At 48.4% G+C, this 13,483-nt stretch overlaps 1 protein-coding gene across 5 annotated transcripts in view; it reads right to left on the minus strand.

Annotated features, from left to right (window-relative positions):
* RABGGTA (Rab geranylgeranyltransferase subunit alpha) overlaps nt 1-13,483 on the minus strand; it is a gene marked incomplete at its 5' end in the record, with an annotated part of 36,722 nt that overhangs the window by 5,085 nt on the left and 18,154 nt on the right. For all 5 annotated transcript variants that reach the window (XM_080979783.1, XM_080979785.1, XM_080979784.1 and 2 more), the window contains 7 exons: nt 470-558; nt 1,527-1,615; nt 6,967-7,018; nt 9,339-9,444; nt 10,279-10,380; nt 10,501-10,583; nt 11,779-11,862. In XM_080979783.1, the coding sequence (XP_080835909.1) occupies nt 470-558; nt 1,527-1,615; nt 6,967-7,018; nt 9,339-9,444; nt 10,279-10,380; nt 10,501-10,583; nt 11,779-11,862 (605 nt within the window). The remainder of the gene's footprint in view (nt 1-469; nt 559-1,526; nt 1,616-6,966; nt 7,019-9,338; nt 9,445-10,278; nt 10,381-10,500; nt 10,584-11,778; nt 11,863-13,483) is intronic.

Consider the following 13,483-nt stretch of genomic DNA (forward strand, 5'->3'; position numbering starts at 1 on the left):
TACCTATTTATCTACTTGCACTTTGACGTGCTTTCGAACTGCTAGGTTGGCAGGAGCAGGGACAAAGCAATGGGAGCTCACCCCGTTGCAGGGAATCGAACCGCTGACCTTCTGATCGGCAAGTCCTAGGCTCTGTGGTTTAACTCACAGCACCACCCACATCCTTCAACCAGCAGGTGGGGGGCAGTAAATGCGGACAAGTGGGACCAGCAACAAATTGACTCAGTGTGGTTCATTGGGGTGTGCCTGTTCAGGGTTCCAGCCAGCCATGCCCTCTGTAAGGACACTCCATTCCGGACCCATCTTCCGCCCCCCACTCTAAATGAGTCTGTGAGTACGCCAGGGTGTTTCCCCCCAAGTGTTATTTTTCAAACACTTCTACAAACCGACTCTGCTGATGTAGAAGGGGTACAGGATATCGGGGGTGCAGCTGAATTAATTCCGCTCTGCTCCCCCCCCCCCAGCTCACCTTCAGGGTCGTAAAGTAACTGAGGGTCTCGTGTTCATAAACCAAGGGGTCTAAGGCCCTCATGAGGAGGATGATGGTCAAGAGGCACCCTAGAGAGAGAGTGAGAGAGCACAAAAAAGAAAAATTGGAACTGGTTCCCCGCCTTAAGTGAAGAGAAAAATTCTGTGTGGAGGCAAAGCTGAATTCTGTGACCTGCGTTCATCTTCGTTTATTTATTCTGCACAATTTATTTATTAAATTTCCACCGCGCCCGTTCTCCCAAAGGAACCGAAGATGGCAAACAAAAACAATACGCGTTAGGGGGCAAAAGCAATAATATTTTTTTTTTAAACCCATTTAAAGAATTACCATGCTTTTGCTAATCATAGGATGATTTCCACCCCACTATACCTGACTGGTTCCCAAATTCAGCTGCTGGGGTTTCAGCCAGGTGTTGCCCGACACTTCCAAATGTTAAGGACTAGAAACAAGGTTGTTGTTGTTGCTTTTTTAAAAGCTCATAATGTCACTGATGGCTTAGAATGCTGAATTCTGTTCCAATTCTGCATATGCATTCAGTGTAGTCGCAGAATATAGACACAGCAGTGCAACAGTTGCCCAAGGACATGCATCTCAAAATCCTGGTTCTCACCCCCCCCCCCGCCAGAGGACCCCTGACCATTAGGTCCAGTCGTGGCCGACTCTGGGGTTGCAGTGCTCATCTTGCTTTACTGGCCGAGGGAGCCGGCGTCCAGCTTCTGGGTCACATGGCCAGCATGACTAAGCCGCTTCTGGCGAACCAGAGCAGCGCACGGAAATGCCGCTTACCTTCCCGCCGGAGCGGTACCTATTTATCTATTTGCACTTTGACGTGCTTTCGAACTGCTAGGTTGGCAGGAGCAGGGACAAAGCAATGGGAGCTCACCCCGTTGCAGGGAATCGAACCGCTGACCTTCTGATCGGCAAGTCCTAGGCTCTGTGGTTTAACCCACAGCGCCACCCGCGTCCCCCCCCCCCCGCCAGAGCGTGACACAAATAAGGCTGTTAGAGAACATGCATGAGCAGCCCAGAGACTTACACTTGTTCTCCGGTTCCAAGGCCTGCAATTCCTTGCAGGATTCAAGTTCGGACTGCAGTACTGTGGACTTCTCAATGGACAGCTCACACCTGGGTCGGGAGAAGGAAAGTGAGGAGCTGGGAGGTCAAGGGAGATGGCCAACTCTTGAAAGAGGTGTGTGTGAGAGAGAAAGAAAGAGAGAGACCAGTGTCCCCTCAGCCACCAATTTCTGAATGAAGGCCTATAAGCCATGGCAGGGGGTTGAATGAGATGATTCTTTGTGTCTCCTTCCAACTCTACAGTTCTCCGACTAAGAGAGAGCTCCTTGCCAGCAGGAAAACCCAAAATCACCACTACTACTTGTAGTTTCTGGCATGACTAGTGCTGCTCATTCCGCTGCCTCTGATCCTAGTTCTCAGAAAGAGGAAAGGAGGCAGCCTCTGGGGCAGAATCGTAGAACCCCCAGCAAAGCAGGAATCGAAACTAAAGCATCCATGACAGATGACCTCCCAAACTCTGCTTGAAAACCTCCAAGGAAGGAGAGTCCCGAGAGACAATGGAGTGTGCCTTTGGGGGTGAAGTCAAACCGCTGCTTTAGCAACCTCAAAGTGATCTCCCCGGGGCACAAGTGTGTTTGGAGGTCCCGGGCTGCCCAGATGACAAGACCGCCCCCCTCTCTGCCTGGCTGATGTGGTCCAAAGGAAAGCAGAGCAAGACATTTGGCATCAGTTTGGCTGCAGAAGTTGCCGGAAGGAGGTGTACAAGGAGCCATCCAACCCCCTTAGGGACTCCACTTCTGGTTTGTGCAAGTGTCCCTATTTTCCAGGGACGTCCCTGATTTAGGGAAGCCATCCCTGTTTCTGATTTGATACCAGAATGTTTTGCTTTTCCTTAAGGTAAAGGTAAAGGGACCCCTGACCATTAGGTCCAGTCGTGGCCGACTCTGGGGTTGTGGCGCTCATCTCGCTTTACTGACCGAGGGAGCCGGTGTACAGCTTCTGGGTCATGTGACCAGCATGACTAAGCCACTTCTGGCGAACCAGAGCAGTGCACGGAAACGCCGTTTACCTTCCCACTGCCAGAGCGGTACCTATTTATCTACTTGCACTTTTAACGTGCTTTCAAACTGCTAGGTTGGCAGGAGCAGGGACCGAGGAATGGGTGCTCACCCTGTCACGGGGATTCGAACCGCCGACCTTCTGATCAGCAAGTCCTGGGCTCTGTGGTTTAACCCACAGCGCCACCTGCGTCCCTTTTTCTTAGGATGTCCCTATTTTCATTGGAGGCTATGGAGTTATCTAACTTCTGAGCCATCTGAAGGCAATCCCATGTAGGGGAGTCTTTTTAAAAATGTTTAATGTTGTATTATGTTTCTTATATATGTTGGCCTGTTGTCTTTGTCCATTCTGAAGGAAATCAGCCCTGAGTGCTCACTGGAAGGACAGATCCTGAAGCTGAGGCTCCAAGACTTTGGCCACCTCATGAGAAGAGAAGACTCCCTGGAAAAGACCCTGATGTTGGGAAAGATGGAGGGCACAAGGAGAAGGGGACGACAGAGGACGAGATGGTGGGACAGTGTTCTTGAAGCTACCAGCATGAGTTTGACCAAACTGCGGGAGGCAGTGGAAGACAGGAGTGCCTGGCGTGCTCAGGTCCTTGGGGTCACGAAGAGTCGGACACGACTAAACGACTCAACAACTACAACAAAGAGGTATAGGGCACAGCGCTTATTCTTCAGGCTCCCCATCCCTGCTATGGGGTACCAGGACTCAGATCTCCCTTTCTTGAACCCTCAGGGAGGGCACAACGACTTTGGTGGCGTATGGTGCCTCGACCGTGACGAAACCGCAGTGTGACAATGGTGTCACGCGCAGGGTTGTTTGCAGCGACCGCATTTGACAGCCCCGTTAACCCCAGACCTGTGTCTCCCTTTCACTTGGGTGAGTCAGCTGAAACACACCACTTCCTGGAGTCGCGCTTATGAAACATCCTTCCCCCATCCGACCGCATGGCCCTGTTTTGAAGGAGTCTTCCACACCACTTTTACTCTTGGCAACCTATCGCTCGCCTCAATTGAAAAGGGCATTTCTGGTCATGTTCCCAGGTCAACCCCAGCTGCACGAGGCGATTTCTGGTTTGCCAGAGTGTCTTATAACAGACTCCTGGACAGGCTTACTCAGAAGTAAGTCCCACGCGCAGCCTTAAGGCATGCAACTTCTTCCTACCGCAGCATTTGATCTATTACAAAATTACAAAATGTCCCTTTCCCCCAAATTAGCTAAAAGCAGGCCTGCTAGCAGGATCTCCACCCCGGAGCCATAATCTACACGGTTTGGCAGAATTAGGAGCCGGGCTATGATTAATAATAACCGCCGTTTATGTCAAGCGCTCCTAATTGGCTAGGTGCTTTGTAATTTGTGGGTTGCTCATCCCCACAACTCTGGGATGCTGATCACGGATATTCCCATTTTATGGATGGAAGGCTGAGGCTGGGGAGAAGGGCGGCTTGGAGTCCCGAGTTCCGCTTCAGCCCGCATCTCCCAAACCCAAACTCGGCCCCCTAGCCTCCCAATACTCACCAATGTCTCCTCCCACCCTTTTCTATTTACTCACGTAAAATGTCACGGTGGTGGTAAATATATACAATAAGGCACCATGAAAACAGAAGATAAGCAATGACTAGATATAACCAAGAAGATCTAAACACCCGCAGAGCCCTGCTGCCCCAAATGTCTGCAGGGGTCCAGCTTATTGTTGTTAGCCACTCTGAGCCTTGATTTGGCTGGGGAGGGCGGGATATAAATAATTTATTACTATTATTATTATTATTATTATTATTAAGCCTACCTTACGGGGCTGTTGTGAGGGGAAAATGGGGTCAGGGGAGAAGAGCAGCAGACACAAAGGGTAGCCGAAGTGGTGCCTTCCAGATGTTATGGAACACTCAGCCCGGACACAGATCCAGCGCCGAGGGCCTTCTGGCGGTTCCCTCATTGCGAGAAGTGAGGCTACAGGGAACCAGACAGAGGGCCTTCTTGGTAGTGGCGCCCACCCTGTGGAACGCCCTCCCTTCAGATGTCAAAGAGATAAACAACTACCTGACATTCAGAAGACATCTGAAGGCAGGCCTGTTCAGGGAAGTTTTTAATATGTAACGCTGTACTGTTTTTAACACTTGATTGAGAGCCACCCAGAGTGGCTGGGGAAACTCAGCCACATGGGCGGGGTATAAATAATAAATTATTATTATTATTATTATTATTATTATTATTAAGAACTACAACTCCCAGCAGCCAGCATGGTCAGGGATCAGGGATCATGGGAGTTGTAGTCCACAACATTGGCAGGGCACCATTTGGTCCAGGAGCCTCCAACCTTTTCAGGACCAGGACTCAGCTTTAATCCAGCCACGCATTTGGGGACCCATTTCTTAATCTTTTAGCGTATATTTGTGTCACAATATTGCTCCAGTTGCGGCCCGTCTTGGATCAGGCCACGGGCCCAGCAGTAGTCCTGACCCACCAATTGAGGACGAGCAATGGAGGCTATTTGTAATGTTCCCCTTCGGGTGTTGCTGGGACTCCAAAACCCATCAGCCCCCCGGCTACCCTCGCCAACACTCAGGGATGATAGGAGCTGGAGTCCAGAAACTTCTAGAGGACGCCATAGTTGGCTACCTTGGTGGGACATAAATATAAAAATGAAAGAGGTGTACCCTGTGGCTCACTTCCAGGAATTTCCCCTGAATACGGAGGGTTTGCTATTGCGGCAAGGAGCCATTTTAAGGCCTGCCCTGCCCGCTGTGACTTGGTTCTTGTTTTTGAAAATGGAAGTGGCCATCGTCAAGATGGGGCTCGTCCACCTGGCGAGGTAGCCTGTCTAGGAGAAGGAAAGCTCTGATCCTCAACTTCCACTGCCTTGCAGAATAACTTCAGGAGAAGAAGTTCAGGATTAAGGGGTGATATGATAGCCATGTTCAAATATATAAAAGGATGTCACATAGAGGAGGGAGAAAGGTTGTTTTCTGCTGCTCCAGAGAAGCGGACACGGAGCAATGGATCCAAACTACAAGAAAGAAGATTCCACCTAAACATTAGGAAGAACTTCCTGACAGTAAGAGCTGTTCGACAGTGGAATTTGCTGCCCAGGAGTGTGGTGGAGTCTCCTTCTTTGGAGGTCTTTAAGCAGAGGCTTGACAACCATATGTCAGGAGTGCTCTGATGGTGCTTCCTGCTTGGCAGGGGGTTGGACTCGATGGCCCTTGTGGTCTCTTCCAACTCTATGATTCTATGATTCTAGGAGCAAACTCTACACAAATCCAGACCGGGGTCTCTAATAAGATGGTTGGATGGCTCCTTGAACGCTTCCTTCTGGCAACTCCTGCAGCCAAGCTGCCGCCAGGGTGGATAAAAAATCAATGGTGTTTTTTTTAAAATGGATTTTTTTTTATTTGAATCAGATTTTAAAAATAAAATGCTTTTGGAGGAAAAATCTTTCTAAAGATAGTTTTCTATTTAAGTTACATTATAGGCCAAAGGCTACTCAACAGGAAATAAGGTTTTGTTTTTAAGTTTTTCATGTGTGCTAAAACTCAGTCTAAGTTTTTTTAAAAAACAAAACACGAAAACGTTTTACCGCATCAGTTAGCAAACATGGAAACATATGCTATAATGTTATTGCTTTAGTTAAATAAATTGTTTAAATTGTTATTAAGGAAATGACTATTTTTCTCCTTCCAATAAAGTACAGCAGAAAAGTTGTCCAAATATAAACAGTCAACTACCGGTAATCAAACCTCACAATAATTTCATAATTATCTGACTATGTATTTCTAATAGTATAACCAGATCAGTAATTTTTGATATAACTGTAAAAACTACTCTGAAAATTTATTATTCCAAAAATGAAACCTTCCTCTGGTTGTACATATTAAGATTATACCAGCAAGAATGAGGCTTTCTGTAAAATAAAGAGATTTAAATCAAGTCTTACTGACTAGTGATTTAAATCATGATTTAAATCGATTTGATTTAAATCAAATCCACCCTGGCTGGCGCCAAACGTCTTGCTCTGCTTTCCGTTTCAACTACATTAGCGAGAATGAGATGGGGGTCTTGTTCAAAGCTATCAACTTTTCCTTTTTCCTGCGAGGATTCCTATAAGGGAATTTCCCTTAAAGAAAGGGAAATGTTGACAGCTATGGTTTTGTTGCCTAGGCAGCCCAAGACCTCCATATAAACCACCCAGGCTTGTGCCCTGGGGAGATCACTTTGGTGCAGCTAAAACAGCTGTTTGACTTCACCCCTGGAGGCGGACTCCATTGTCTCTTGAGACGGACAGAGGTCAACAACGAGGTGCTCATTGCCACATATGATGGATCCCGGAAAAATGTTCTTTAAAGGTCCATATGAACCAGCCCCTCTTGCCCCATGGCTTCAGTCCTCTCCCCCTGGCTACTTACCTGAAAACTTGCTCCTCAGTGACTGAATCTTGGCTCCAGCAATCCCTGTGTCCTGTGGGGGGCAGAGAGGGGGAAAGGGGTTAAATCGAGGAGGTGAAGAAGTGTGTGGGGGGCCCTGCGGAAGGGAAGCGAGTGGGGTCGCTGGCAGGAAACCCCCCACCTGAGAGGGGGGTCTCTGGGGAGAGCGCTCCAATTGGAGAATAAAGGTAAAGGGACCCCTGACCATTAGGTCCAGTTGCGGACGACTCTGGGGTTGCGGTGCTCATCTCGCTTTACTGGCCGAGGGAGCCGGTGTACAGCTTCCAGGTCATGTGGCCAGCATGACTAAGCCGCTTCTGGCGAACCAGAGCAGCGCACGGAAACGCCGTTTACCTTCCCGCCGGAGCGGTACCTATTTCTCTACTTGCACTTTGACGTGCTTTCGAACTGGCAGGAGCAGGGACCGAGCAACGGCAGCTCATGCCGTCACGGGGATTCGAACCGCCAACCTTCTGATCGGCAAGCTCTAGGCTCTGTGGTTTAACCCACAGCACCACCCATGTCCCTCCAATTGGAGAATAGCCTTTACCAAAGGTGTCCTGGGCTTTGAAGACACTCGAACTCAGGACGCAAGGGGGAAATGTGCTAAGAGGAAGGCACGCTTGGCAAATCCACACCGTGATCAACTCCCGCCCGGGAACCAATGTCCCCACTGTGGAAGGTGGGTCCAGAATTGGCCTCCACAGTCACTTATGGACTCACTGTTAAAACCGTGTTTATGGAAGACAATCTTATTTGGCTACAAGTGATAGCCAAAGAAGAAGAAGAAGAAGTGGGGACCCTCTCAGCCCCTCTGGGAGTCCCAGGAAGGGCCGTGGCTCAGTGGTAGAGCCCCTCCCTTGCAAACGGATGGTTCCAGGTTCGAATCCTGGCATCTCCAGGTAGGGTTGGGAGAAATTCCTGCCTCAGATCCTGGACAGCCATTGCTGGCAGTCAGTGAAGACAATACTGAGGTAGACAGACCAATGGTCTGATTCGGCAGAAAGTTAACTTCCGATGTTCCTTAAAGCCCTGAACCGTTCTTGCCCCCAAGCGTGAGAAAGGCCACCTGTTGATCTTCTCTGGGGTTAAGAATGGGGTAATAGTTCTGCGCGGGTGGCGCTGTGGTCTAAACCACTGAGCCTAGGGCTTGCCGATCAGAAGGTTGGCGGTTCGAATCCCCGCAACGGGGTGAGCTCCCGTTGCTCGGTCCCTGCTCCTGCCAACCTAGCAGTTTGAAAGCACGTCAAAGTGCAAGTAGATAAATAGGTACCGCTCCGGCAGGAAGGTAAACGGCGTTTCCATGTGCTGCTCTGGTTCGCCAGAAGCGGCTTAGTCATGCTGGCCACATGACACGGAAGCTGTACGCCGGCTCCCTCGGCCTGAAAGCGAGATGAGCGCCACAACCCCAGAGTTGGCCACGACTGGACGTAACGGACAGGGGTCCCTTTACCTTTACCTTTTAATAGTTCTGCCACCCACAGCAGCCCGGGATTCTCTGTGTCGGCCCCCTAAATTGGGAAATCTCTTCTCCTGACAGGTGCAGTTGGCATCTTCAAACTACACATTTCACCGAAATTGCATCTCTTTAATCAGTCAGTTAAAAGTATCCCCCTCTTCCTAAATCTGGTTCTCCAACTGTGGGTTGTTTCCCAGTGTTAGTTCTATTCAGACCCAGGGATGTGAATGAATATTTGTTTTTTTAAAAGGCAGGGCGGGGTCCAACCTCTCAGACATAAGTGGGCCGCAAGAGCACTTCTGACACAGAACCCGAGGGACACACACAATGAATTAAATTTCCACGTCTCAAATTAAATATACACATTACATTTGATTAAATATATAAAACATGCCATTATTAAATGTAATATATTTAATCATTAAATAAATTTAATACACAAACAGATGTATGCGCTTTCAAAAGCAACACACGACACAAAAAAATATTTTTTTTAAGGCTATAAGGTGTTTTTTTTCTTGAATGCCGCAGAGGGGCGCCAAAAAAGGCCTCGTGAGCCGCAGATTGGACCACCCTGCTCTAAAGCGTGTCAGTCTAATACGTGTTAGTCCTGTCACAGAATCATAGAATAGTAGAGTTGGGTTCCCACATGGTCGTCTAGTCCAACCCCCAACCACAGCTAAATGTCAATTATACTGAGTAGCTCCAGTGGGTATACTCTCAAGTTTTTTATTTATTTATTCAATCTGTTTACTGCCCCTCATCCGCTGACCTCAGGGTGGTTCACAACAAGACTAGCACTGGACACAACCCATAATGCTTTGCGGTTGTAAACACCCCTGGGAACTTACGGTGCAGAGTGCGAAAGACGTCTACTAAGTAAATACATACATACCTTTAAAAAGGACACACTCCTTCTGGGACTGGCCCTCGGCCCATAAGACCCGGAAGGTGTGCTGCGGCCAGTGGTCATTCAGGGCGGAAGCTGGCAAGTCGCAGAGCTGGGAGACGCCGTGATTTAAGGAAAACCGAAACCACTGGCAGAACAGCTGCTTTCCCCTCACCTCACAGGATCAAGTGCAAAGCCCCTTCCTTAAAATTTAGCCAACGGGTTATTCCATTGCCTCCGTCACATCAAAACAGCCCCGGCTCTCACCCTCCTCAGACCTCAGAACCTGCTTTTAACTACTCAGGTTCATCTCCAAATTGCGAAGCCGCGGGGTCTCTGACCACGTACAGAGTGCTTTGACCTTGGCATCGAGCAGGGCCCAATCTGCGCTGAAAGCAGCAACACACCACTTTTTAAGCTGTCAAATTTTGGAAGACCAAAATTTTAATAAGGAATGGGGTAAATTCATTAACTTCTCTTAAAAACCATTGCAAACAGTTAAAATCCTTAGGAGCGTTGGAATATCACTTGTAGTTTAACGGCGAATTTTGGACATGACGGAGAGGTAGAAGATTTGGATTATCGTAAAAGACGCAGGAGGAAATGATTAGCAATGGGACCCACAAAGGGGAGGAGATTCCCTGGAATATTTTTTCTATGTTGTAAGCTGGATATGTGACTGTAAAATTTAATTTGAAAAACCAAATAAATAAATTTACACACACACACACACACACACACACACACACACTATAAAACTGTCATGGCTTCCCCCAAAGAATTCTGGGAACTGTAGCTTGTTAAGGGAGCTGACCTGCGTCAAATAAAACTCATTTTCAAATCTCCACGTTTGCCTGTTCCCCCCCAAAGTGGAAGGTACACTTCAGGATGTTTCAGGCCCCCGACTCTCGCTGTTGAGCCCACGCACAGGGGGTCTGTAGGATACCCACATAAACCCAGGCCTGTTCCTCCTATCAGGGGTGCGCCAACGTACAACAAGAGGCGATTCGTCTCCAAACACAATCAGGTCGTGAGACGCTGGTGCCACCTAAAAAACAAGAGAGAGAGAGAGAGAGAGAGAGAGATATTGAGGAAGACCCTTGGCTCTCGAGGACGCGAGGCGGGTGGCACCGGGGCCTCAATTTCCTCCCGTCCTCCCGAAACTTACTGCCACAGGGTGGGAGAAAGCAACTGCTAAGGAGGTGTCCTCTCGGCTGACGTAGACACAGCGAATTGTCGGTTCTGGGTCAGCTGTGGGGGCGACAGGAGAGACATCCAATTGGCAAGAACGACTGGGAGAGTTAGAGGGGACTCAGGGCAGAAGGTGAATAAAGAATGGATAGTGTTTAAAGAATATTTGAAAAATTACTATGAGACCAAAAAACTCCTGGCAAACCTTGAAAGATTCTTGTAATGTATAGACAACAAACCAAAAGAATTCTCCCCCCCTCCCCCCGAAGGATATTAACGAAACAAAGTACAATACAGTGGTACCTCGGGTTAAGTACTTAATTTGTTCCGGAGGTCCGTTCTTAACCTGAAACTGTTCTTAACCTGAAGCACCACTTTAGCTAATGGGGCCTCCCGCTGCTGCCGCCATGCCGCCGGAGCACGATTTCTGTTCTCATCCTGAAGCAAAGTTCTTAACCTGAAGCACTATTTCTGGGTTAGTGGAGTCTGTAACCTGAAGCGTATGTAACCCGAGGTACCACTGTATCATGACACTGTGTAAAAAATAACAAATGAGATTCAGTTTTTGAGAACAATCGGAAACTTATTTTATCTTTTCTTAGCTCTACTGTCTCTTTTTTTCTTGTTGTATTTTTCTTTTTCTTGCGTAGTATATGTGCATAAACAGCAACATGGTAAATGGTTGTGTAAATACAGAGGGAAAGACAAATAAATAAACCAAGCATTAAAAGCTTCCTGAAAGAGGGCTGCCTTCAGATGCCTTCTAAAAGTCAAAGAGTTGTTTATTTCCTTGACGTCTAGTGGGAGGGTGTTCCGCAGGGCAGGTGCCACCACCGAGAAGGCCCTCTGCCTGGTTCACTGTAACCTCACTTCTCGCAGGGAGGGAACCGCCAGAAGACCCTCGGTGCTGGACCTCAGTGTCCGGGCAGAACGATGGGGGTGGAGACGCTCCTTCAGGTATACTGGGCCATTTAGGACTTTAAAAGTCAGCACCAACACTTTGAATTGTGCCTGGAAACGTACTGGGAGCCAATGTAGGTCTTTCAGGACCGGTGTTATGTGGTCTCGGCGGCCGCTCCCAGTCACCAGTCCAGCTGCCGGACTCTGGATTAATTGTAGTTTCCGAGTCACCTTACTAAAACTAAGCAATGATGGTTTCAGGCGAGCCTCCCTGGTTCCCACTTTCTTTCACTTCTTGCAGTGGGGCAGCTCTGCGAGGGGAACAGGGACAAGGAAACGTGCATCGCTTTCGTACCTCTCCCCAGGAGCCAGCGATGATAGAACCAGGCGCTCTGGTCATTCGGATCAGTGAAGAAGGCGTTCTGAACCAGCTCCAGCTCTGAGAGGGAGAAAGAAAAGTCAGGAGAAAGGAAAGAGTGGGGGAAGCAAGGGCCCTGGTGAACGAATCGGTCTCCACTGAAGAAGTAGCAATATTGCAATATGGTACATTCAGGTCCAGCATGTTAAAAAGCATCACCTTGCCGACAAAGGTCCTTATAGTTAAAGCTCTGGTTTTCCCAGTAGTGATGTATGGAAGTGAGAGCTGGACCATAAAGAAGGCTGATCGCTGAAGAATGGATGCTTTTGAATTCTGGTGCTGGAGGAGACTCTGGAGAGTCCCATGGACTGCAAGAAGATCAAACCTCTCCATTCTGAAGGAAATCAGCCCTGAGTGCTCACTGGAAGGACAGATCCTGAAGCTGAGGCTCCAAGACTTTGGCCACCTCATGAGAAGAGAAGACTCCCTGGAAAAGACCCTGATGTTGGGAAAGATGGAGGGCACAAGGAGAAGGGGATGACGGAGGACGAGATGGTGGGACAGTGTTCTTGAAGCTACAAACATGAGTTTGACCAAACTGCGGGAGGCAGTGGAAGACAGGAGGGCCTGGCGTGCTCTGGTCCAGGGGCTCACGAAGAGTCGGACACGACTAAACGACTCAACAACAACTTCATTCAGGTTGATGTGTGCCAACTTGACGGACTTTGGCCAGTTTAGCAGACATTCCATCTTTTCAGGGAATTCTGGTCCCATTTTTTGCAGTGTGTGTGTGTGTGAGAGAGAGATTAGATTAAGGATCTCCTTGTGCAAACGCCCAGCATCTTACTCAAACTACAATTCCAAGAACTACCGTATTTGGTGGGGAGCCGTAAAGGTTTAAACTGGTACAAATCCACTGCGGCGCAGTGGTTCAGAGTGCTGGATTTGAGAGGTGTGGGTTCAAATACTATGCAGAATAGCTCGGTCGGTAGAGAACAGGATTCTCAGTCTCAGGGTGGTGAGTTCGAGACCCACGCTGGGCAAGAAGGTTCCTGCATTGCGAGGGGTCAGACTGGATGACTCGCATGGTCCCTTCCAACTCTACAATTCTCAATCCTTGCTCGGCCACAGACTTTGGGTCAGTCGCAGTCTTTCGGCCTAACCTACCTCAGAGGGGGATAAAGGAAAAGGAGGAGATAGATGATAGAGAGACCCTGAATCTGTCAGACTGTAGGGGATTTGATACACCTGCCGCCAGCAACTAGAACTGGCTGCTGGGTGGGTGTGTCCAGCCAACACCTTCAAACCCTGCTCAGGATCCGACCCCCTCCAAGCTGCCATTCCTGTCAAGGGTTCAGATGGTGCCATTTTTCAAGCCTGCGGCTACTAAAGACATAAAGAAGCTTTATGGTTTTGATTTCTCTGCTTGAGACTCATGGTTTTATAATGAGCTTCCTGCTAACTCTGTAGGCAGTCAGGCTACCCTATGGTTTCCTAAGGTATTTTGAAAGCAATTACCGTCCTTATTTGGATAAGGAATTAAGAACTAAAAAGGATTTCACGGTCTTGACTTTGGATACATTTTACATCTACTTGAATTACGAGTTTTTATACAGAAGCTGACAACCTTACAAAGGTTGGCCACTGAGGCGGACTTCATGTTGAAATGTGTCTGGGTATAATTAATTAATTAATTTATTAT

The sequence above is a fragment of the Podarcis pityusensis genome, assembly GCF_964106645.2.
Source record: "Podarcis pityusensis genome assembly, chromosome: 13".
NCBI lineage: Eukaryota > Metazoa > Chordata > Lepidosauria > Squamata > Lacertidae > Podarcis > Podarcis pityusensis.